At 40.6% G+C, this 25748-nt stretch overlaps 1 protein-coding gene across 1 annotated transcript in view; it reads right to left on the bottom strand.

Annotated features, from left to right (window-relative positions):
* Positions 1-3180: 3180 nt before the first annotated feature.
* fbxl17 (F-box and leucine-rich repeat protein 17) overlaps positions 3181-25748 on the bottom strand; it is a 209808-nt gene continuing 187240 nt past the window's right edge. Inside the window, exons 10-11 of the mRNA XM_051422550.1 lie at positions 22054-22196; positions 3181-5429 (exon numbers count right to left, since the gene is read on the bottom strand). Coding sequence (XP_051278510.1) covers positions 5292-5429; positions 22054-22196 — 281 coding nt within the window. The 3' untranslated portion in view covers positions 3181-5291. The remainder of the gene's footprint in view (positions 5430-22053; positions 22197-25748) is intronic.

Raw genomic sequence — 25748 nt, forward strand, 5'->3', positions numbered from 1 at the left:
CAGAATACCACAGGTAGCAAGGCAAAATACCTCCTTGCTCCCCTGGGAGGTGGTGAGAAAAGTATATGATGATGGACATGGAAATATTTTCCTTTTATATGTTGATAAATACTGAAACTCTTGGAGCACTCAGGCCAGATGCAGACAAATGATTGACATAATTTCCAAAAGAAAGGAAGAATCTGGGTTTGGGGAGGGCAGGGGTGAAGCAGAGGGAATGCTGGGAGGTGCCAGAGTAAAGTTGATTCAGTATAGGATGAATAGGATAAAGGGAAGCTTTAGTAGAGCAGACCCTCCACAGTCAGTCAGTGGGAGCCAGACAGAAAGAGAAGAACACTCTTTAACCACAAGAAAGGTAACTGAGGCAAAGATGAACAATCAAGGTTAAGGCAAAATACTTAAAGACAAGACATGACTTGTTCAAGGAGGCTAGAGGATTAATCTTGCTGGGCACTGCACAGTGTCTTCAGTATAAAATAGAGTGATGTTCACAAACTGGTGATAGGGGCTGCACTGCATCAGATGGCTACTACAGCAGATACGATCAAGTATACCTTATCGAGGGAGCCACCATCAACAAGTTACTGCATGTAGTGTTTGCTCACAAGCGTCCACATCTTGTTCTTATGCATTATAAACACAAAGGCTCTGACATCACATCAATGCTTAAGGAGGGTAGACTGCCATGTTTCTAAAACACAGCCTTCGTCATGACTAGATGCTCTGTTTCAATTCTTGTGAGGAAGTTCAAAGGAGCTCCTACCTTTTCAGTCGAGGACATCCGTCAATGTCAGCTATGATTAGGTCTTGAAAAATACTAATTTCTTGGGAAGACTAGACTAACGTCCTTGCAAGTCCAACATGACAAATGTCCTGTATGGTCAGCGTCAGTTCTTATCAGTGCCTCATTAAAAATGTAATGACCACATGAATATTTACCAAGTTTAATTACTGCTCTCTGTTGCTATTCTGCTGTGCCCTGCACACTCTTTTCCTTTCCAGAGGGCAGTCTCCCTTCCAAATGCCTCCTTCCACCTTGATGAATATTGCAGAAGTCCGAGGAGTGTAAGCCATTGATGGAATCCAGCTCAATCAGCAGGAGAATCGATGGCATACACTCACATTTGCAAAGGCGCTAATTGGTGGCAGTAAAATTCAGCAAGCTGCATAATTTACCCAAGAGAGACATGGAACGGGAGTGCAGGGAGATCAGCTCATTTGTAGCAGAGGTATTAAAAACCCTGTCATTCTGAAATCAGACGGCCTTCTACAGAAGCAGAGCCAAAGGCCAAATTATTAATGTCTCTTCAAGCTATTGAATGTAGGGTTTTCTTGCTGTTGAGGTAAAGCTCTTCACTGAAGGACCGTCACTGGCAACACCTGACCCATTTCTCTCTACCTACCTTTGTTATGCTGACATAGAGTAGTACTAGCTGAATAGCCTGGTACATGAGAAAATAAAATCTAGACTATTTGTCTCCTATCTGTCTTAGACAGGTGATGAAATGGCATAGAGAGCAAAACCTCAACTCCCCTCCCAACAATAACTGCACTTTCTCAGCCTGTTTATCTGATAAGAGGGTGCAGAGGAAGTGAGATCAGAAGGGAGCGAAGAATAAGAGGGAGTTAGTGTGTGGTTGTTACCACAGGCAGCCATGTAGGTCTCTAAGGAAATGACCCTCTGAGTCCATCACAGATCTCAGGTCATATTTACTTTGTATAGGGAGAAGCGGAAAACAAGTTCAACAGTCTTCAAGAGCAGTAGGACTTTGGTGCACACAGCTACAGATGAAACCCTTAATTAAATGTTGACAAATTAATAGTTACAGCAATAAATGCTCCATTGCATGATGGTGGCCTAGTGATAAAGACACATGGAACATAATGGCAACATCTGTAGTATAATTCTTGCTGGGGAATTTTGTTTTATGTCAACCTCCTTTCTTTCTCCCCATGTTTCCGGCCTGTATCTACCCTGTTACTAAATAAAGGCAAATACTAAAAATAATTCTAAAAATACCATAAGTTAAAAGTTCCAATTTCCATTCTTCTGTGTAAACAAGACTTTTTTTAATGACAACGGGTCTTTCTAAGTAATACACAACATTTCAAATGTTGTTTTGTATTTACAATCTGCTTGGTTTCCAGCAGCTGTAATATTATTATCCCTCTGTTGTGTGCAAGTGTTGTTCAGTTACAGGGGTTAGACACAATATAACAAACACCTGTGAAATATATTGCAATTGAACAGAATAGCACATTCTTGCAACAAATACTAACTTGTGAAGCTTATAATATAAGACTTTTAAAGAGGTACTGGGAAAAATTCAACAGAAACTTTTTTTAATATAACACAATCTGGAACAAAATCACAAATTACCGCCCTACAACACACCACAATATTGAAACAATACATTTCTGAAACAGTCCGAGTACGATTAGAAGACACTCCTTTAGGTGTGACTCAAGTGAATTGCACCTCGAGTTGACACAAATTGTGTTGACAACCCAGAGAATCTATCTGGGAAGAACCAACCTTCGCATCCTGTTTGATGCTATCTCTTGCGTTTGATCGGCAGACATGAAACAACACAACCACATTGAACAGTAAAATGGGCTCTTGAAAGGGACAATATTGTCAAAGACTTGGGGACATATTGAGTGACAGATTTTAGCTCTTTGAGGCCTTTGCTCTCTTGCTGGGCAGCAAGCTGATGTCTCCTCACTTCGTCTCAGATGTGAAGCTCCTGTGATTGTGACAATATGCAAGTAGACTGTTGTGTCATGGTGTTAAATATAAAAGACATTATCAATGCATGGACATCTGTGGAAAAGATCTTTATTTCTAACAATACAGAGGCTTTGGTATGCCATATTTGTGCATTCCATGGCCTTTGGTTGTGATGGAAAACATGCTGGTGTCCTTATTTGCATTTTACCTGAGAACACAGATGCAATCAGTGTTAAATTGAAATTCCACCATATCTAGCATTATAGTCATTGTGGTCTTCGTGTTGAAATATACTTGATGTAATAAAAAGTCTGGAAAACCCTGCAAGAAAAACAGTTTTAAGCAGTCCACAGATGATGTAAAATGAGTGGAAAAGTATTCCACTGTCATTCTGAATATTCTTCTCCTGCCTCAATTCCACCCATACAAAAGGAAAAGAGAAAAAAAGCTTGAAGTAGTAGTGTTTTATTCATCTTTATGTAAATCCAGTCATTTACGGTTGCCTTAACAAATCAGGAATCAAGTGTGTCAACATCTAGCAGAGGAGAAAGTGCGTATGGGGATTACAAAAGAACAGAAACAGAACAAAAACAGGTGGAGGGAGAAACTCTCCATCGATTAAAGTCTACAAATCCTGACAAGGGTAGAATGAACATGTTTTTAATTGTCTGAAATCTCTGTATACTGTAGAAAGTTTACAGTTCTACTTGAACCCTAAGCTCAGTGAGCTATTGTTCATTTCTGAGTGACAGTGTGTGGAGGCTGACCCCAGAGCTGGTTCACACCATAGAAAAATACCCTGGTTATTTGCATTTTTAATTGTACACTACTGAGTTTCTATAGAATAAATGAAAATGATAAACTCTTACCTACCAACTTCTACTGGCCTCAGTTATAGGCCCAGGCCCAGGCCCAAGTTTTTTCATTACATCCTACACCACTAAGAAAGATAAATCCCTCATTGCATTGCTACATAGATAATGTTACAAGTATATGCTCAAAACCATATTAGGCTAAGTAAATCCCACACAGTATTTTATTTATACGTATATATATATATATATCAGTTCAAATAATGGGAATATGGTATCAGATAAACTCAGAGCAGATAAACATTTATTTAGTAAATTCTGGGTCGATTTCAGGTTGCTAATTGGATGGCAATTACCTACTAACCACTTAAGGCAACGTTTCCTCTTACCTGTCATCATGGTGGTTGTGGTTAATATATTCTGATAACATGACCCAGGGTTTTTATGTAAAGGCAACTTCTATTTCAAGCACTGTTTGATTTCATTCTTTACTGAATCAAGGTGATGCTCAGTCAACCCTGAATCTATACATGACATCAAAAGCAGCATTGTTCCCCAGTCATACAGAGGTGAATATCAACGTCAGATCATCTGTAGACTATATCTTTTTAGCTGAAAAAATAAGGTGAGCATCTCAATGTAAACATGCAGTTTTTGAGAAGTAATCAATGCTGTTTTTCCTGCAATGCATTTGTCATAGGTTTGACTGATTATGGCCTTAATCTGTACCATGATGATGTGCATAATAAGTCACAGTAAAGAGCTCTGTCCTTCAAATGGAGCCTTGTCAACAATCTCAATATGTATGAGTCCACAAACGCCTGTAACACTGTACTAAACATCCAAGAAAGGAAGAATCTTCTAATTTGACAAAATAAACATCACAGAATTCTCGAAATGTCTCAAGAGAGCTCTGAAGCCCTGGCAGTTCAGTTGTCTTCCGGACTGAAGTGGGATGTCATCTCCTGATCTCCAAACCTCTGCTCTGTCTTGTGCGATCTCGCTGCAGCAATTGAGTTCAGTTTGAAGAAAGTAAACACTGCAGAGGCCTGACATGGGGCGCAGTGCTCAAGAACATCGGTTCCAGTTGGGGCAACAAACCCTTTCGAATCGAATCTCATTAAAAATACTTCTGGTCCGACCTTGATTTAGTTATGCGATAGTTTGGATCTTTTTCATGTGTTCAAGACCAGCCCGCACCCTTCCTCATGAATCTTTACCTTCACTCCATCCAAGGTGAGGTGCAGGACTTAAAATGTATGACGCTTAATACCCTATCACCTATTGAGTAACACTCACTTTAAGTAGATATCAAATAACACAAAGCACACTGCTTTGCACCAAAACAAACTAGTCACTCAAGGTTCTGGTCAAAGAAAGTACCCTAATTTTTTGCATCTAATCTCACTTACAGCTGATGATAATGACAATTCAGTCATGTTGTTGACTATAACCTGTGAGTGGTAAAGTTCTGTGGGTGCATGAAGTCTCACTTAATTATAAAATACAAGGAGGCCCATATTAAATTATTAAAATGGGAGATTTAATTCAAATGAAACAGTTGATGGACTGGACCTTTGTCTGTGAGTGTGTAGCTACATGTTCACATGCATGTTTGAACAGTGGATGAGAAGCAAACATGACTGAGCTGCAAATATTGTGTATTTGTGTCTGTACACAAAAGGGCCTCTGTGTAGTTATGTGTTTATGTACGTGCGTGTGTCTGTGTCTGTGTGATCCAGCAGTAGCTACGAAGTGTTTGATGTGTTGGGGCTCCAGCCCATTTGATAAGCTCTCTCCAGGGTTCTCTTGCAGTCCTGCATCACCGTGCTGAAAACAATGTGAGGGTACTGGACGACCAGTCGCTCCACCGTCTCCTCGTTCACCTGAAACGCAAACACAAAGATGCACACTATTAACATAAATGCAGAATACACACACACACACACACACAGATCATATAATGATGTTACTATGAGATTTACCTCAATGACAATATATTTTACAGTGATTTTTGTCCAGAGCTTCTGACCACATCACATGGTCTGTAGATGTTCACATTTTGCATTATTCAAAGCATGTGTAGGACTTCTCACCAATGTTGGCTTAAAAGAATAGTGTTATAAAAGATATAAATAATTTATAAATATAAATATTTACACTTCCATGACGACTAAGAACGTGTGATATAATGTGTGAATTAGTGTATATATTTGTTTGCTCATGTTTGCTCACTTCTGACATGTTTGTCCTGTTTGATTACAGTACGACCAGTTTAAGGATAGGATCACTATTTTTCAGGTTGGTCTTAAAGCAATAGTCTGGTGCCCATATGTGTACATTGAAACAGCTTCTGTCCTTTCCCTGTGCAAAAATATGTGTTCACAGGCTTCAACAGTCTGAGTAAATCACATCAAATGGGTATCTAATTAAGTTACTATCATTTAAGTGCAGAAGTCCTTCTGGGAATTTCATAGTTTTCATAGTTCTAACTTTTGGTTAGATGTTATTCGTTGTTATAGCTAGTGCTACTTTATAGGCATTTAAACAGGTGAAAGATTCATAAAGTTGGTAATTTGATAAATGAGGTCCATTGTCCAGCCCTATGTTCACACACTGAGTCAACCAATGAAGCACTTTATTTCAAAATCATTCACTCAAAAAAGAATTCCAGGGAGTCCTCCTGGGTAGATACATTAAAAAGAGGCACTCAGCCTAAAATCATATAAATGTAACAGGAATATTGCTTTAGGTCTAATAAATACAGATTTTTAAATTACTTAATTTAAATGGCGCAATTTAAAATCTGAAACTGTCTCTGCATCGCCCCATGATGCCTTATTAATATAATCAGAAGCACAGATTGAACTGTTAGTGCCCTGTCAAAAGAGCAGTGTACTAGACTAATATGAAGGATAGCCGGTTTCTTAAGACCATACTATGTATGCACGTATGCACACATACACACACACACACACACACAATTGGACTATAGCAGTGGGTTTAGCACCAAAGGACAGCTGAGCTCACCAGGCTAATGAGGCCTTCATGTTCTCAGAGGACTAGAAAGACAAGCAGCTAATAGCCACTCCCGCACTTCTTTGCCAGTCTAACACTCGGTCGGGCCATCACTGAGAGCCAAGAGTGAGAAACCCTGAGAATCTGACAAAGAGCAGAGGCAGAGTAACCCTGGAGACCTCGAGGGGTTAACCGCAACCCACCCAGAACCAACCCCCGCCCACCCGCGAGCATGACACTTTCCAGGGGAAATGATGTATAAACACTCACACACATGTTGAGCACACAGTCATTCGTTGTTGCCAAAGCAGTGACAAAGTGCTTCACAGTTTTCCCCGAGCTCACTGCCCGAGAGTCCTTTGGTTTCTGTGTTTTCTGGAAGAAAAGTCTTGCATGGTAAGAGTTCCCTGGCTCTTGCTTAGGTTATGATCTGTTTTGGTTGTCATTTTCTATCTAATTTCTTTTTTCTATTCATTGAACATAATTTCTTTTAGTGGTGGGTATCCACAGCTCCGTGTCAAGTAGAGAAATTGAAAAAACAAATGGACAGACAGATGGACAAAAAAAAGACAGAGTCAGGATAAAACCAGGAAAAAATCAGAGAGAAAAATAAGTATGCTTGAGTGAACAGACCACCGATGCCTCTCAGGTCACAGAAGGAAGATGGAAACTCTGCACAGCACAAGTGAATTCAATAAGACTAAAAGGCAACAACAGCCTGTTAGCTTTCCCTTTGATTGCCAAGGAAGAAACAGCAAGCTGGAGTTCGGGTTCTTGACGCCAACACAAAGAGGCTTAACAGACTCTTTCAGGATACCGTCGATACAGGAAATATAAAATAAAATCAAGACCACAGGGTCAAAAAGTCTTTCTTACTTTCATCTGCTTTTTGTTTTTATGATCAGACGCTAAGAGAAAGTGCCAAAAAACAGTCCTGCCTCAGTTCTCTCCCCAGTCACTGTTGAAGAGAAAGACAACGGAGACTGGCAGAAAGCTTTTAAATTTCAAGTAATACTCAACCCCTGGAAAGGTGCATTCAAATCGGCAGGTAAGAATTGAAATGAGAAAATTCCAGCAACACTTTCAGTGCTGTGATCAATGATTCATTAGTAAAGCCAATGCATTAATAAAACTGTGTTTCAGGATAGTGCCATAAAGAATTCAGATTACTATTATTGTGAGATAATGTGAGTATGCCTCCCTTGTACTGAAAAGTTCAAACTCAGCAAGTGAAGCAGTAATGCTGACCATACGGGGAACACATTTGGGTTGGAGACCTTTTAGGTATGTTATCCTTATTACGTTTACTCACAAAGGGGATATAACGTAATGTAAGTGTATAATAATAAGTATACAATGAGAGCTTCCAGTGAAGAGATGAAAAAAACATCCTATCTGTGGGCACCGATGAGGAGGCTGCAACCTTCCTCAAATGAATACATAAAACAAACATAAATTAAATATTTCCATCACATTTTCCACATCGGTTTTCGCTCACTTGAGGTGGTTGTCTATTAATTACGTTATCTTGTTACACCCTCCTCTGCCTGGTTTAATGGTACCCGACTGGAGAGTAAGCCCCATCAACTATTAATCTTGATGCTACCCATTCCTAATATTCGCATATTAGAAGTGGATGGAAATCCAGATTCATTTGCATTTTCTTTGGTCGATTTCCTGAATATTCTGTTAAAATGAGAGATTTCGACAAGCTGCTGTAACTTGTAACAAATGGACATTTTTGTTTCCTGTCATGTGGCTTCAATCTTCTGCTTCTATATGATTTAGTGTTATTTTTTTTATAGTTCATGCATATGAGTTTGTCATATTCAACCTTATATAAACTGTTAACCTAGTCCTAGCAAAGGCAGTCAATGAGTCAATTTTAATAATAAATAATGGCAAGCAAGGATTAGCATTTCCCTTTTGGGATTTGACCCGGGTGTCTGACCACACGGACTCCTGAATTGAGAGCTTTTCATTCGCTGTCTGGTCTGTCAACTCTTGGATGCTTTTCAAAAAAATTTAGAAACTGACTCCACATAGCGATCATTAGCTTTTATGTGATGTTGGATCATCCTCCCACCTGGTTTTTCTCATTCTGAAATTATTTTTGGGGACAGTTTAATGCCTTTATTACGAAGCGGTGGTGGAGAGATGACAGGAATCGAGGGAGAGAGAGATGCAACAACAGGTACCTTGGCAGATCTGAACCGGAGATGTTGCTGTTCATGTTCATCGTCTTAAGCCCTAAGCCACAGGAGGCGACCCAAACCCATTTTTTTTTTCAATATAAACACCTGTTGTTTGCCTACAAAGATGGCAGCATGTTGCTTTCACTGAAGACCAAAGCAGGAGCAGAAGAGCAGCTTAACTGAGGCATCCAAACGCTGCTGCTACAGAGAGAAGTTAAGTTTGTTATGACATATGGCTGGGCCTCATTAGCAGATAAAATGACAAACCCCTGATTGCCTTCATAACATATTATGCTATATTCTTGAAAAGAGAATGAAACATCCCCCAGCTCGTTAATCAGGGCTTAATTACAATTAAAACAGATCTAAAGAATAGACCTGTCAAACTGATGGGAGGCCATAACATTCATTAATGTTAATTTAGTGCAGCTCCACTTGCTGAGCAAACACGGCAGACACAAAATGCCCCACAATCAAAACACTGAATCATTTCCTAATTGCTAGTTGCGGCAACACTAAACGTTTGAGTTGCAACAAGATCACTTTGATGGAAATCATGAAAAGAATAACTATTGCACTGACCTCTGCTGCTCTTGTTGATAAAACTGTATGTGTAGAAAAAACAAACTTTAAAAAATGTGTCTTTTTATATTTTTTCTTAAGTTTTGAAAAGTAATTACTGTCAGATACAGCAGAAATTATTGGGTTTTGCCTCTGCAATAATAAGATGTTTGAATTCCAATCAAGATTGATGGAAAAAAAAAGATTTTACTATCAATCAAATCTAAGCCTGTAGCACAGAAACTTATATTTTAATTAATTGGCATTTTGGAATGACAAATGCCTTCATTCATTGTTAAAACAACGCCTTGGCTGTGGATACAAAATCCTGTTGACAGAAAATCAGTTGACAGAGGCATTTATACATCATAGCTCCCATTAACTCTCCGCCACTGCACAAAATGACAGCCAGAGTCTTTTCAGGCCTAAAAACAACAGCCTTCTATAAAAGAAACTCTCTCCTTGCAAGTTCCCAGAGCTCAGAGCTACAATCCTTTTTCCAGAGTAAGACTGTGTGCCCTTTGCGTGGCTCTGTGGTATGTTGAATGAGATGTGATGACATCACCACACCTGCTTGGTATTTGTGGCTCAGAGCTGATGTTAGACATGAAGGTCAGACCAAATGCTGTGGGTAACTGGTTGGCACAGAAGGGAGTCCTCTGGTTACAACAGTTGTGCCACCGACTTCTTCAAACCAATGATTCAGCTGTTTGTTTCTAGAGTGAAATTTTGTTACTGGGCAAAACCGTGCTTAACGATATTGTGTTGCTAGGCAACATAAGCTTAAAATGATATCAGGAGGCACTGAGGCCTCTGGTGACTGAATGGTGCTTTGGATATATGGCTCTGGCAGGGAGTTTTTTTTTTCTTCTTTTACCCCATACAGTCCTGATCCAGTGTACTGTACTGTACAACCCCTCCTCCACCCCTGCTGCCAAGTCTGTAGGAGAGCCATATGATAGAGCAGATCGCTACTCACTGATGATTCTAATCTTTGAGAAGCATCTGGGAGCGCAGCCACAGTTATCTGGAGCAAGGCCTATACTTATGATATTTTCCCCCATTTTAACTTCAAAGATGCTGCCCTGTAGATCTAAGTGCGGTGTAATGCATGCTGACGGGTAATGTGCCGTTGTCAGGGTTTACAAGAGGGCGAGAGAGTGAAGGGGAAAACAAAAAGATGTATGTTTGATATGCTGTTCAGCAAAAAGCACCTTTTATTTGAACATGCTGTACAGTAAAAGTGAATAGCTTATAGGGTTGTGTGTGTGAGCAGCTGTTGACAACTGCCCCTCCTTGCATGTGATGGCTGAAGGTAAGTGACGGCAAGTTCCCAAGTTGACCTCTGCTCTCTCTTGGAGTGCTTTTATGTCCTCTTTTTCTTAACAGTGAGCTCTCTTTTTTTTAAGACTGATCTTCTGATGCAAATGCACTCTATCACCACGTAAAATATACATTTACCGCAAGCGCTGGGCCTTCCCCTAGTAAGCAGTGCTGTAAAACACGTCGTAAAGATGACTAATGCAGCAGCAGTTCACATTCTCAGTGGGAAAAAGAAGAACAGGGTCGTAAATCGATAATAAGATACACAAACACGAAGATGCATATCATATTAGACCGGCGTGGTGAGAACACCCTCTGAGTGCTCCTAGCAATCAAGGGAGGGAAATGGAATAAAGAGAGAGGGAGAGAGAGTTTAGGAAATAGAAGGCTAAAAAAAAATATGGCCTCCGCTCCTTCTGAATATATCAAACCCACTGAGCGCTGTATTGTACGTATGACCCTGAGACAAAGCAATAAAACACTAACTGTTGATTTAAAAAAACTAGAACTGAATTTGAATGCATATATATATATCAGAAAAAAAGACATGTTGAGTGGTCCATTATTTTTATTTTTATTTTTATTATTATTATTATTATTTACTAAAAAAATATTTCTTTCAATACAAACTGCCCTATTTCTTTTTATTTCCTCTTTGTTTTCTTTAATTCAGCACAGGTCTGCAGGGGTTCTGTTTCTTTTATATTTTGCTTCTTCTCTTTGGCCATGTGACAGTCATTGCTAGTCCCAGGCCAATAAAGAGAGACAAATACCCCCCGTTCCCTGTCTACTCCCATGTAGATAGTGTATCTGTCAACCAGTAAATACATTTGGGGTAAATGTTTAAAAAGCCTGTTTAGGCAGCAGAAGAATGCAGTGCATCAGGTCTTAGTAAAAGGCAGCTTAAACAAGTCTGGATTTAAACAGGTCAGATTTATAGCCTTCTTTAAACTGCTCAGAGGAAAAGCCCCAGTTGTAAAGTTTCTAAACGAGTGACTGGACAACTGAAAGATAGTTCTCCGTCTCTGATAAGAGGGAGAAGAACGCAGGGAAAAGAAAGAAAGTAACAAAGCAGAGGATTTTAAAAGTATAGAGACAGAAAAGAGGTCGCACACAAACTTATTCTGAAGGATTCAATATTTCTAAATGAACTATTGATGCATTGGCTTGGAAGCTTAAGGAATAGACTGCTCTTTACCGGGGAAAGCCTGAGCTCAAACATTTTGATTCAGTCTCAGAAAGCCCAGCGACCCTCAGAAATCTGCAGTGCATGGCTCTGAACGTGCTTTTAAAAACCAGGTCAGGCACCGCTTGCGACAACTAAGGTCTGGTCCCGCTCACACACCCTCATCCCTGCACAATATCAGCCAGCAGCAAAACTGAAAAGCAGGGTGTCAGTGTATACACACACACTCGTGTGAGAATGGGGGCTCAACTGAACAGGGTCAGAGAAAGAGGTTCTGGAGGCCACTTTTGTAAACCCCACACTCCATCACGCGTGACAAAGGTAACTAAAGGAATGTGTACGAGGCTCAGCCCAATCCCTCGCTCTACGCCGGCCTTCTTATCTCTGCAGACTGGAGGAAAACATTCCATAACTCAAGAGACTTTACACAATTTATTTGTTAGTCTCAGAAAAGAAAACACGGTAAAACACAATCACAGCAACATCTATCAGGTAGAATTGAAATAAAACTAATTAAATGAGAGGGGTTGTGGTGACACAGTAGGTAAACAAGCTGGAGAAGATGTTCTGGTAGCAATCGTACTAATAACCACCCATTTATTTTGCATTTAATACTTAATTACTTACTATAAAGGTAAAACATGCAAAATCACTGCATGAAATGATGCTTTAATTATCTGGAATAAAGCAAAACACCAGAAGTCACCAGAATAAGGGTGAAAACACAATTAACTTTTGTCTAAAACATAAGATACAGTAAGTTATATTATATTATCATATGATAGATGTATTCATCTTTTTAATACATATGTCATTCACATAATATCATCCAATAAAATAAAGGATGTGGTGCTCCATGAAAGAGGTCCTCACATGTGCACTACTTTGTAGTTATCAAGACCAGGAAGCCGATTTAGTCCTGGTCAAAATCATATTTTGTCTAATCGGGTCCAGGTAAGGTCCCATTCTATGGGGACATAGAAGGTCTTATTATAAGGATGTGGGTCGATATGTCTAACACCCAAGAGGATCCATCAAGTGGACTCTCTAGCTCTGATCACATAGCACACCATAATCATTAGAGGAGAAAAATTTTACCTTTTGAAACGAGATGGAGAGAGTGAGCTGTAAATCGGTTTGTTCGAGTTGGCCACATTTTGGATAGGGTCCAATAATCCTTGGGTCTCTTTTGGACTGTCCATAAGTCCCTTTCAGGTTATTTATATCTAATAATATTAATTTAATTTAATCAATTTGGATTAATGGGGGTTTTCCACGGGTCTGTTTCGGATCGGGTCCAACATTTTGGAGCAGTGAAGACGCCTAAATATAAAATCCAATTGTTCAAAATATACCTTAGCAGTACTAACATTTTAATGTCAATTATTTAAATTTATGGCATTGTTAAAAGCACACAAAGAGTAACAGCAAAAGAACAGGAGAAATAAAGAGACAGACTGATTTTTACACACACACACACACACACACACACACACACACACACACACACACACACACACACACACACACACACACACACACACACACACACACACACACACCTCCAGAAACTATAGGAAATTCCAAAGAGGCTTACTAGAGGTCAGACACAAGCAGAATTCCTTAAAGATAATCACAACAGAGCTACTGTGTTTAATTTTTTGCCTTGCATGACTCCAATGTTCTTCAGAATAAATAAAGAACAAGGACAGCTTGACCCTTTCAAAGAACACCACAATACAAAATTTATAGTCACTCTTTAGAGCGAGGAGAGCTTGGATTAGATTTGTGGATGGGTCAAAGTAAAAAAAAAAGGCCATGAGCAATATTCTGTGATCTCATTTTATAAGCCTAATTTACACCACCTACTGTGCAGTGATAATTCTGGTTCATTCAGAATAATCAAATGAGAACATTAAAGTCAAGCTCTTCTATATTTAAAAGGTCAATAAATAACATTTTGTACACAGATTTCAGCCTTTTGTTCTATTTACTGTCAATATAAACATAAATCTCGACAGCATGATACATCTGTAAATTTGTAATGGAATTTTAGCTCTTGTGTGAAAATTGTTCTTTTTCTCAAATGCTCTCTGAGCAGCCACAGGTCAAAGAAACACTATTTCAGAAAAACTTATTCAGAGCTTTTATATCCACTGGCTACTCTTCCCCCCCCCCAATCAATTATAAAACTGGACATCAATCAAAGGCTTAATAGATTTCCCCACAAAAAATTTCCAAAGCTCATCTGGATGTATTAAATTTGTACAGACATGGCATTCAGTGAGGGGAGCTACATTGTCATTAGCATTAAATAGCTAATTCATCACCAACACAGTCAGACACTGTGCCTGCAGGCTAAAAATGGGCTGTGACCACCTGCTGGCTCCCTCAGTGTTTGGGAGAAGGAAAAAACCTATTGAGCCAAACGTTAGTTACTGCCCAAAAACATATCAGGGTTGGCATGTCTGAGTATCCAGGCCACACTGAGTCTTGTCTACTGTCTGCCCATGACTCCATGAGATTATGTTGACCTCCGTTGTGATGAGTAAACAGCGCTGGATGAGGGAGGAAGAGGAATAGGGGGGAGAAAAAAGGGGGAAGGCTGAAAGACAAGACAGGTGGGGGGCAACTTGAATGAACTAATTGAATGAACAAAAGATGTGAGCGGCATCCAAAATTCAAACAACCTTGGCTGTCCTTGCTTAGAGGAGGGCGAAGGAGGTAAAAACAGAGAAACAAAAAGAGGGAAGAGGGGCAAAAATAAAGTGAGGACAAGGTGGAGAGAAGGCATAAATGTGTATGCGAGTGGGCGTGAGCCAGGTGAGGTCAGGTTTATGTGTGTGTCTGGTAGATTTTTGTTGAAGGGCAATTCTGAGATTCCCTTCAGATACTCAGTGAACTCTGTCAGTGTCTCACTTTATTTCACCCTCTCTCCTTCACTATCCCTTGCTCCTGCCCTTTAGAAACAAGATGAAGGGATGATCAGGAGGCAGCTTCAGTTAAGACCGCCAATCAATACAGCTCTTCTGTGTGGGATGAGACTCCAAGATTACACTGAAAATCACAAATAGCAAATGACTCTTTCAAACCACTTTCTCGACTTTGAACATTCAAGTCTGACCAAAGCCTGGAAAATGGGAACCAGAGATCCTGCCTATCTTACACCTGATGCTGTGCATTCAGTATCTTTTCTCCTAATCCCCCCCCCCCCCCGCTTTAGGAGCATTTAAACATAATCCCCCTTCCAAAAACAACCCTCAAAGGAAAGTTTTGCTGAACTCCCAAACTCTCATTTCCTAAACGAGACTTAAAATGCCTCTTAACTCTTCACTATACTTCATCTTTGTTTTCCTCACTCCAAACCTCTAGGCCCTGAACAATTAGGCCCTTGTTTATGTCTGCAAATTGCTGTGCCGTGCCTATCTGTGTAGAGTCTCCGGCAGCTGGATGCACCAGTGGAACGACCATATTGATTAGGATGTCTGTTCTTTTAACAAGGTCTGTCTGGTTGCTCTATCTGGGGGTGCAATAGTGCTCATACCTGTTCCCCAAACGCCGCTCCACCTCAGCTCAGGTAATGGGAGCACACTTCAAAACTGCTTACACAAAATACTTTTATTTCATTTCTTTTTTTTTTGGGGGGGGCAATTGTAAAGGGAATAGCGAGAATTCACACTATTGTTTCCTTTTATCTAATTTTACTTTTATTTTCTCTTGGTTTCTGTCTTTCGTTAAATCATTTTTTCATCCTTTTTCTCCTCAAGGCCACCCCTTGTTTTTCTTTCTGCTCTCCTCCCTCATCTCCTCCATTACCATGATAACTCTTACTCTCTCCACCAGCTGTCCCTAAAGGGGCCAGTAGCAGTCAGTGTCATTATTTTCCTAGTCCGGCTTCGTGCTGACTGTGAGAGTTTGCTCCCCTCTCTGTTTCACAACCTGGACTGCCCATTTGTTTTCACTCTAATGAAGTAGTGGAAAAGAAGCAGGGGGGGAGGAGAAGGTGGATGAGAAGAGAGCAGGGGTGGGGGGGGTTGAAAAAGATGAGGGGAAAGGAGGGGAGGACAGAGACAATTAAGAGACGAAGGACAGAGAGGAAATGGAGGAGAGGATGAGAGGAAAAAAGAGGCACATTTGAGCAAGCTGTGAAAATGCTTCTAAAGAAAAACATTCCACCGAGGCTGAATAAGATTAAAATCCCCAAAGTGATACATCAACAGAGAATGAAAGCTTTAAATGTTCACAGAGTGGCCAGGAGGGCCCATTATAGAAAACAGCAACATAACACATATAGGAGACATATGAAAACAATGTCAAGACGAGTACAATGAGTTACACTCTTCAGTCCTAGGCAGTACAGTCTATTTCTGCACAAATCAATAAAGCTTACCGCTGGATCCCTGTCCCTGTGAGTGGGGACTTGTCTTAATTCTGTGGTTAGCCAAAAAAAGCTATAAATGTTACAGCATTAGCATTTGGTGAATTTGGGTGAGTTTGGTATGTTTATGTGCGTTTGTGTTTCTACGTCTTTGTGTCTGCCTCCTCCAGAGAGCCGAATGTTGTTACAACATCTCCATAATTTTAGTTGAAAATTACCTCTGACGCCACTGCACTGAATTTCACCGCTCGGAAGCATAGCCTGGATTAATACATAATGTTCCATTGTGCTTGTGGGAGTGTAGAAAGATGAATTCCTCCCACAGAGAGGACCTAACATTTAACAGTAAACTCACTGGGGAGCTGGGCTTCTCTGAGACACACGCACTGACATATGCGAGCAAAAAGGATCAGTTTTTCAGAAGATTAAGGCACTTTTTCCTTGAGTCTTTCAGCTGAATACTTCAAAAGACTGGCACAGAGTCATAGCTGAAAGAGGACAAAATGAACTGATTTGATTATTTTTGGGTGAGTCTGGATCAATTGCATTCTTTCTCCTCGTCAGAATGGGGGTCGTTTGGCCCCGAGGGCAGAGGGGTGTAATCATTTGAGGCAGGCGGAGCATGCCATTTGCCCAGGCCTGGAGGGGTTCTGATTTCAATGCTCCATTATGAGCTGTGTTAACAGCAAATAACATAAATTCCTCTCGGAGAACACACACAGTTACACACAGACACGTTGCATTTGAGCACGTAAAAACACCCTGAGACACAAAGGAAATCCTTCAGACAGACATGTAGTCAAGTAGAGAGGGACGAAAAAGTCATACGCATATATGCCATGCCATTACAAATTTATATCACCCAGCTACTGAAAGGAGAGTTTAAATAAGAACATATTCTGATAATCAAATAGACTTAACACAGATCTGTGCTTGTGCTAGGTCTGTGTTTGTACAGAGTCAAAAAAAAAATCAGCATCAGTCCAAAAGGCAGTGGACACAAAATCCAGGCTGCCTGGCAGTAAAATGTATACAGTACGGAAGCACGTTTGTATAAACTGTGACGGAGGAAATCGATCCTTCACACAGCTCCACATGAGGAGAGCCAGATGGATCCTGTTAACAGTTCTTAAATGAATTCTACACTTTCTGAGTCCTGTGACATTCAGGGACGCTGTTACGATAAAATTCCCAGCGTTTTGACAATTCCAAACAAATTTACACAGGCCGAGCTGCGCTGCTGATGTGGAGAGCTGACTGGGCTGTCCGCACTGTGTGTCAAGGTTACCACAAGACTGTATTTGTCTAAAACTGACAGGACCCGCTCTGAAACTTAACTCTACATCAGTTAGTGTGGGAGGAAGCTTTAGTGGGCAGAAGGGAAAAAAAAAGTGAGGGAGGGTGAGAAGAAAAAACAGAGAGACAATCAAACCATGATTTATTTTAAATAGCCAAATGTAAGCTGCAGAGGTTACCTGAACATCTGTAAGACAGACAGGCTAAAGCTAAAGAGGAGGTCTATTTATTACTGCAATATTGTCACCTCTAATCCGTGCCTATTTTTTTTTTCTAAACCTGTGTTGCAAGTATTTGTACTAAATTCCTGCAAAATACACATCCTGAATGGAACCCAAGCATAGTCCATGTAAGGGAAATATTAACTTTGGAGTATTTGCAATATGTCCAAAACACTGTCAACACAGCTCTCATGAAAAATAACTACTTTCCAAAGCAGACCACTGTGTGTAATTGTATATAACAATTTATTTTCTCAATGCAAACATTCATGGTTGGTAGGCAAAGCAAAATGATTTCAGGTTGGGGCCACTGTCAATGACCCCCTTAGCTACAGCATGTTGGCTTAGAAAGTAGTTGGTTGATGGGTAAATATTGAGATGGTTCCTCAAGTGTGTAGATCCTGGGGTTGAGCTATTTGAATGGGGGTTGTTACAGGTCAAGCTAAGAGTGTTAGACCAATTAAAATCTATCAAGCTCAGTCAAATACAGAGAACACATTCTACAGCAAAGTAGCCTGGAATCACCTCCTTCTCTTATTTATGTTTCATCATAGCAAGTACCCTATCTAAGAGCACAGAAGAAATATGTACTTCAATGAAGAAGACGTACTGTTGACCTTATATGCTGGTCATTCATGCTGTCAACACTACACAAAAGACAAACGGATGGACGGAAAAGCGCAACTACATCCTTATTTTAAACAATGGAGAATTTAATAAAATGAGGCATGAGGAAAAAAATTCAAATGGATTTGTCAACATAAAGAAGAGAAGCTGTGGCGGAGAGAAATCTAAAGTTAAGTAATTTGCACAAGACTTTCATTATGTGGGAACCTTGTGGAATTGAGAGTTATCCCCAAGCTTCTGCATTTTCCCAGAACTGCATTAAGTGCTGAGATGAGATTAGTTTGCTCCGAGATTGAATTGGACATGCCTCCGGATTTTACTGCTGTGATACACAAATAAAGCACGATACAACACTGCTAGAGGCTGAAATGTCAAATGCAAACCAGAAAAAATCATGACCAAATTGAATGCACTGCCTATACTAAAAACAATTTTGCAAAGTACTTTAAAATATTGATTTGATTTATTTAAGAGACAGATTATTATTAGATTTATTTAAGAACCCAGATTATGACCACTGTGAAACCTATTTCTAATTTTTCCCCAAGCAGTGGTCAAAGTGCTTATAACTGGTGCAAAACTTACCGTGAAGCTATATTTTTTTTACAAAATGCAGTGTTTAACTTGATCAGATTTTTTTTAGAAGTCACTTGACTCCTTCAAGCAAAGTGAAGCAGCAGTGTGGCCAAAGGATTGAATCAGTTCCACAGCAGAAAAGTCATAAGCTCAAATCAGACAACAAACAATAATGACCCTGTCAACGTGACCTTAATAGAATATCAACCAGCCCCACATTGCGAGCTGTCTTGGAGAGGACTGTCAGCAACAGTAAATGCCTAAATGTAAGATATGTTAAAACTCAAATTAAATGTCAGACAGAACAACAAAAGCACTGATCTTTAGTTGAGGCGATTGAAGAATCTCGAGAAGAGAGCAGGAGGGGACGGTGGTTTGAGGGATGGAGGGGAGGGGGAGACAGGAGAGTAGGAGTTGAGGAGAAGGCTGGGCTGACTTGTAGATAACCGCAATTCCCCTGGTCTGTCTCTGCCTCTCACCTTTTTACCTCTTTAACTTGCTCTGTAGCTCTCATTTTCACTGTGACCGCAGTAATAACAACCTATTTCTGTTTATTCGTTTCCCTCTGAGCCAACTTCGTATTACCCCTATTCTTCTCTCTGTCTCCTCCTGAAACCTGACCTTATCTACTGTAACTCCCTTTCTCGCCTAACATAATGAAAAACAACATCAACAACAACAAAGAAAGTAGCTGCCGTGGGCTGGTCTTTTTCCCACACACCAATCCTCACCAGTACACCAGGCTCATTTGCAATGCTAAACATAATTTTAAGGCGCGAAAGAGAGAAGAGAGAGAAATGGGTGAAAGGGGGCAAGCATGCAGTGAATTAATTTTGTGATTCAGAGCTGGTAATGTACTTGACCTTGGAAACTGTCAAAATCTTCTCTCCGCTCGATTCACACTCCATTACAACTCTAATAGCACCAATTACTGCTTTATTTAGCTGTGTCATCCCTAAATTCCCCCTACAGAGCGGAGGGAGAATAATTATTTATCTTTCCATCCTCCAGGCTAAATTATGATTATGAATATCACATCTAAGGAGAGAGGTGGATAGATAAATAAGAGCAGAGGGATAGGTGAATCTGTTCATTGAGAAGGCAGGAGCATGAAAGCATACGGTGGAGCGAAACTAAGAAAAATTGTTATTCCAGTAAAGATGTAGGTCATTCCAGAACAGATTTTTATTAGCATGGCTGTAGATATCGATTGTTGGGTCACTGAGTCGGCGAAGCAAGGGGGGAACTAAATGAAAATGGAATCTAAGTGATCACCTGCTATGTAATGCAGTTACTCTTTATTACTCCGAGATAAATATGATAGATACACATTCATGTCCGCAATAATGTGAAATGAGTACACCGCTTCATCACTGAGACCTTACACATGGGGTCACTGTCAGACCCTCATATGTTTTAATTTTATTACAATATAAATAGATAAATATGATACACCGATGTTCTTGTCGCACTTAACGATCTCCGAGTAGGCATTTTTATCAGAGAAATCCATAAGGTCAACCTCGAGGCCGCGACACGCAGATATCACTGATTTTATAATGAAGAAATAAAAATGATGAGTTCCCAACCTGGTGAAAGGCCTTGACTATAAGTCAAAATGTCTCCTCCCTCCTTTGCTTCCCTGCCAACTTCTGCTCGCACTTTTTACTGCTCAGCAGAGGCTTTTAAATTTCTTCAGTCCAAAACCCAAATGTAAAATTTAGCCTCAACCTGAAAACAAAAGGCTCATTAAGACATACCGTTAAACTCACCATATGGAGGCGCACCAGCACTGGGATTATGGCCTGTGTTGTATACCAGGCTACGGTACAAGACACAAGGCTGTACAATATCAGTACAGGCTAAAGTTTCTAGGGTAAGCCAGCTGTTCGCTTTCCCTTCCTTGTCTGCCCTCATCCCACTCAAGTCAGACTGAGTGATCCCACACTAAGTGGATGCATCTGTGTGGTAGGAGCTCCGCTGGACCAATTGGAGAGGTGGGTGGAGTTGTTACCATGCCACTACAACTAAATATGCTTCCATCAGGTTAGCGATTGGACAGGTAAGAGGCCAGATGAGAGTTTAAGGGTGACTTTGGAAAGATGGTCCCTCAGACCCAGAGGCATCTCAAAGTTGGTTTGAGAGGGGTCATTATGTCACTTTACTTCTGTTATCACCCAACAAGCTGACTCAAAGATGCATGACACAGACATACTGGGCACAGGCGGCAGTGGCTTAGCTACTCCACATGCTCTCCTCTGGATGCTCTTTATTTGGCCAGTTGCCCTAACCTGGGTCTTTTGAGGGTTCATGTGTATGTGTTTGATTATGTTTCTGTGTTTAAGCGTGTGCACTAGAGTTGGGCAATACTTATAAACCATCAGATGACAGACTTAACAGATTTGTCAAATATCAGACATTTTTATACATCATTTATAGTAAGGTAACTATCCCCTTAAAGTATGTGGGTGTATTGGCAAATATGGACATTGTTTAACATCACTGAGCAGGAGCAATATTGGATTTTTGCATTTTGTATTATTCTAATCATTTTACCTGTATTTTTAATAATACATTTTTCTGGTAACAAAACTATTGTATTATTGCCCAGTTCTACAATGACATTGGCAACAGATGTGCGATTAGACCTTCATTCAAAGCACCAAAAGGGGGTTACAACTGTATTAAAGAAAGTAGGTAACTAATTTCTGACATGTTTTTTCTTCATCATGTAGTCTGTAAAATATTAGAAAATGTGCGTGTGTGTAACACGCATTGCAAGAGTCCAAGGTGACATCTTCAAATTGCTTATTTTTTATGACCAATACTCCAAACCAAAAATTATCAAATTAGAGAAGCTGAAATCAATCGTTTGGATTTTTTGCCAAAACCAAAAAACCAAAAAACAATAAATAAATAATTATTATAATTCTTGCAGATTAGTTTCCTGTCATTCAACAAATCAAATAATTGTTTCAACTCTTAAGGTACACAGTTGTCCATCTATGCTAATGTTCTGTAGTCAAAAAGTCTGCTTCGCTGTACATAAAAAACATCTCCAGTTGTATCTTTTGAGAGCAAACCACGGAAACCAGACAGCAGCAGACATCATGGGCAGAGGCTTGTTACCTTGTCACATCTCATGAGGCCCAGGTAGCGGAGGGATTTGCTGCTCTGAGCGATCTGTGTGGCTCCCTGGTCTGTGATGTCCTTACACCAGCCTGCATCCACAGTCTCTATAGTACTGCTGTACTGGCCTATGGCTATCAGAGCTGTAGACACAAGAAAAAGACAGAGAGGGGGAAGAGGCGGGAGGTGGGGAAGGAGAGCGGGAGAGAAACAAGAAAAGGTGTTAGTCTGACAACCTTTCTCATGCAAATGTGGCAGCATCATCCTCCCAGAGAGATGCACAAAAATTTGAGATGAAACCGGGGCAAGTCATCTGGCCAGCTGTGACACATAATTCCAATGTTTACACAACACCTTGAAAATACACACACACACACACACACACACACACACACACACACACACACACACACACACACACACACACACACACACACACACACACACACACACACACACACACACACACACACACAGGGTAACGTGCTGAAACACACACATGCTGGTTCAGACTGCTGCAGGATTCATCCATTAGAGCATTGGCATGAGTCACAGCACTGAAAGGCAATGACATCGTGCCAGGGTAAAGTGTGACTCCATGCCAGTGTATGATTTAATTCTGCTTGTGTGAGTGTGTAGTGGTGTGAGTGTGTGTGTTTACTGCTGCCAGGGCATAAACATATTGCCAGGGTAAAGAGTATTCACCAAAACAAATATCTGTCAGTGTCTGGGGGCTTTGTTACACCTCAGGGCATGTGTGCATACATACCTACACACACACACACACACACACACACACACACACACACACACACACACACACACACACACACACACACACACACACACACACACACACACACACACACACACACACACACACACACACACACACACACACACACCATACTTCACATATGTGATATTCTCTTAATTTATATACAAATTAAAATGTGCAGCTGACAAACAAGATGAGATTCAATCTTCTGTAATCTATCTCAAATAAAGACGTACTCAATTGCATTAACACACCAACACACACACACAGACACAACAATCTTCCTCATCAATCTTTGACCCGTCAATCGTTGGGCAAATGGAGGAGACCTGTGCTCCACCAGTCGATTGATAGTGCTGCTCCGTGATCGATTGGCAGGGCCTGGGCTTTGTTCTCCACTCTCTCACAACCATCACTAATGAGAGTGGGAAGGGAGGAGGAGGAGCGAGGGATGAGAGAAAGATGAAAGGAGGAGGGCAAAGACAGAGAAAGCCTTTGACAGCACCTTCAAATAGTTACTTAGCCCTGATGTTGTTTTCTCATTTGCAGAAATCCATTTCACTTCAAACTTTTTCACAAACAAGCTTGAGACTCAAATGTCTCCACTTCAATAAGGAGGGAGAAAAAAAATAATCTTTACAAACTTGTTCTTGTTTAATTTCTTCCTCTGTCTCTCACTTTTATCACCAGCACTTTTCAAAATACCTCCACATATTACAGTATTAAATAACATGCAATCAGCAGATTGTTGATATTATTGCACACTGGGTAAGACTTGCTGTCCAAGTTTTGTGTGTGTGTGTGTGTGTGTGTGTGTGTGTGTGTGCATGTATACGAGTGTGGGCTTACACTGTGGAGCGGGAGCTTGTTCCCACAGGAGACGGGAAATGAATAATCTTATGCTTTTTAAATCAACTGCATGTATTTAACCCTCTTTTCCTCCTGTCCAGCTGGAGCTATGTGATATAGAGTCTCCCCCACACACACACACACACACACACACACACACACACACACACACACACACACACACACACACACACACACACACACACACACACACACACACACACAATCTTGTGTACAGTATGTAACATATGTAATATATAGCTTTGGGCACTTGGAGTGCTCCACATGTGGTTCCCTTTGTACTCCAGCATGCTCTTAGATGCCATGCATAATAGCACATTATGGCTGAACAGGCAGTAACATGACTTTGAAGTTACACACGTAAAACAGAACCATGGGGAAGAAGCTCCATCAGGCCAGATGGGTGAACAGCACACTGAGTAACCATGTTGTTTTTCGACGAGTGGCGAGTGACCTGGCAAAGTGTTCTTAAAATGGACAAACTAGTGTGTTTGTGTGTGTGTGATCGGAAATATGTCAAGCAGACCAATGGCTCCCCATCCTGCCCCCCTTGTCATGTCCAATCACATGATCCCAAATTCGATTACCTGGGCTCAGACCTCTCGTCTGATGTTAAGACACACATATTGCTGCTGTTAAAACCCCCTTGCAGAGCGATTGGGAGATTTCTGAGGAACAGGGAGATCAAATAAAAAAGGAGAGCTTCATAGTTAACCGAACTGAACAACAGAACTCCCTCTACTTCCCCTCTCCACCAACTCCCAGTCCCTGTTTCTCCCCCTTCAACTTAACTTCTTTCAAGCTGACAACGTGAGAGGATAGAAGCAGACAGGTGCCTACCACAGTGAATGTAGAAGAAGTGCAAGTGAATACATTGTCCATGCATTTCCTGATTACTGTGCCGCACTCACCAAAGCACACACACTTCCTAATCTGAATTACAGGCTACAGACTCTATAAAGAAAACATATGGCAGTTTGAGATAGCTGCAAGGACAAACAGAAGAGCAAATAACCATAAACATCATTTTGTTAAGCTCCCAAGTTGGTAAACTGGAGAGTCAGATAATGCCCTCGTCTGAACGAGCCAAGTGTTAGGCTGTTTAGACTTGTTTAGTACTCTATCAACAAGTTCATCTGGTCGCCATTACAATCTAATATCCGTGTGTGTTCTCTGCTTCGCTCCCTCTTCCTTTGATCCTTTATCAGGAGACTGTAAACTCCAGCTACTCCTGGTGGCAAATGGAAATCGTTGGCTACTTTTGCAAAGGAGAGGAGCTTCCAACTACCTTTTAACTACAGCCGAACAGTTTTGTTTACTCTGTCAGACATAGAGAGAGCAATCTGAGCTCAGTGCCTTTGTTTGGTAAGATATTGGTGAAGTGCACAAATAAACACGTCGATACAAAGTATAATTTGTTTTACAGTAGTGCTTCATTCTTCACTACAGTTCACATACACTGCTAGTCAAATTCTTTCAAATCTTATATTTTTTTTATTTTAGAATTTTGAATTACTCAGTACACTTTTTAGGGTACTAGCTAGTAACTGACAATTGAACTTGAAATTTAACCAAAAAACGTTCAAATATAGGGTTTTCAAAAACTTTTGACTGGCAGTATATAAGAGACCATAGGAGCAGGAAATTGTCTTTCCTGACTGATAATGATTTTCTGTCTGAGGAGTAGATGAAGTGATATGCAAGAGAAGTTAAGGTGAAAAAGAGGTGGAAGAGTCAGAGGAGAAAAGAGGGGAAAATCCCATTCTGGCAGCAGGAGCTGTGACTGAGTGGTGACTACACACTCACAGACGTTAATGAGGACACACTCTGCTGCCCTGCCTGAAAATGGCTCTAGGATCTGTCTCTTTCTGTGCGTGTATGTGTGTGTGTGTGTACACTTTCCTTTTAGTGTGAAAAGAAGCAGAGAGAGACGGAGATTGACCTTAAATCCTGGATATCATTCATTTTGAGCATGGCACATTTCACCTGTCTTTTTCCAAGTCTCTCATTTGGGGATAAAACTATGTCATCACACGAGAAACAGGTG

This window comes from Dicentrarchus labrax, unplaced genomic scaffold (assembly GCF_905237075.1).
Source record: "Dicentrarchus labrax unplaced genomic scaffold, dlabrax2021, whole genome shotgun sequence".
NCBI lineage: Eukaryota > Metazoa > Chordata > Actinopteri > Moronidae > Dicentrarchus > Dicentrarchus labrax.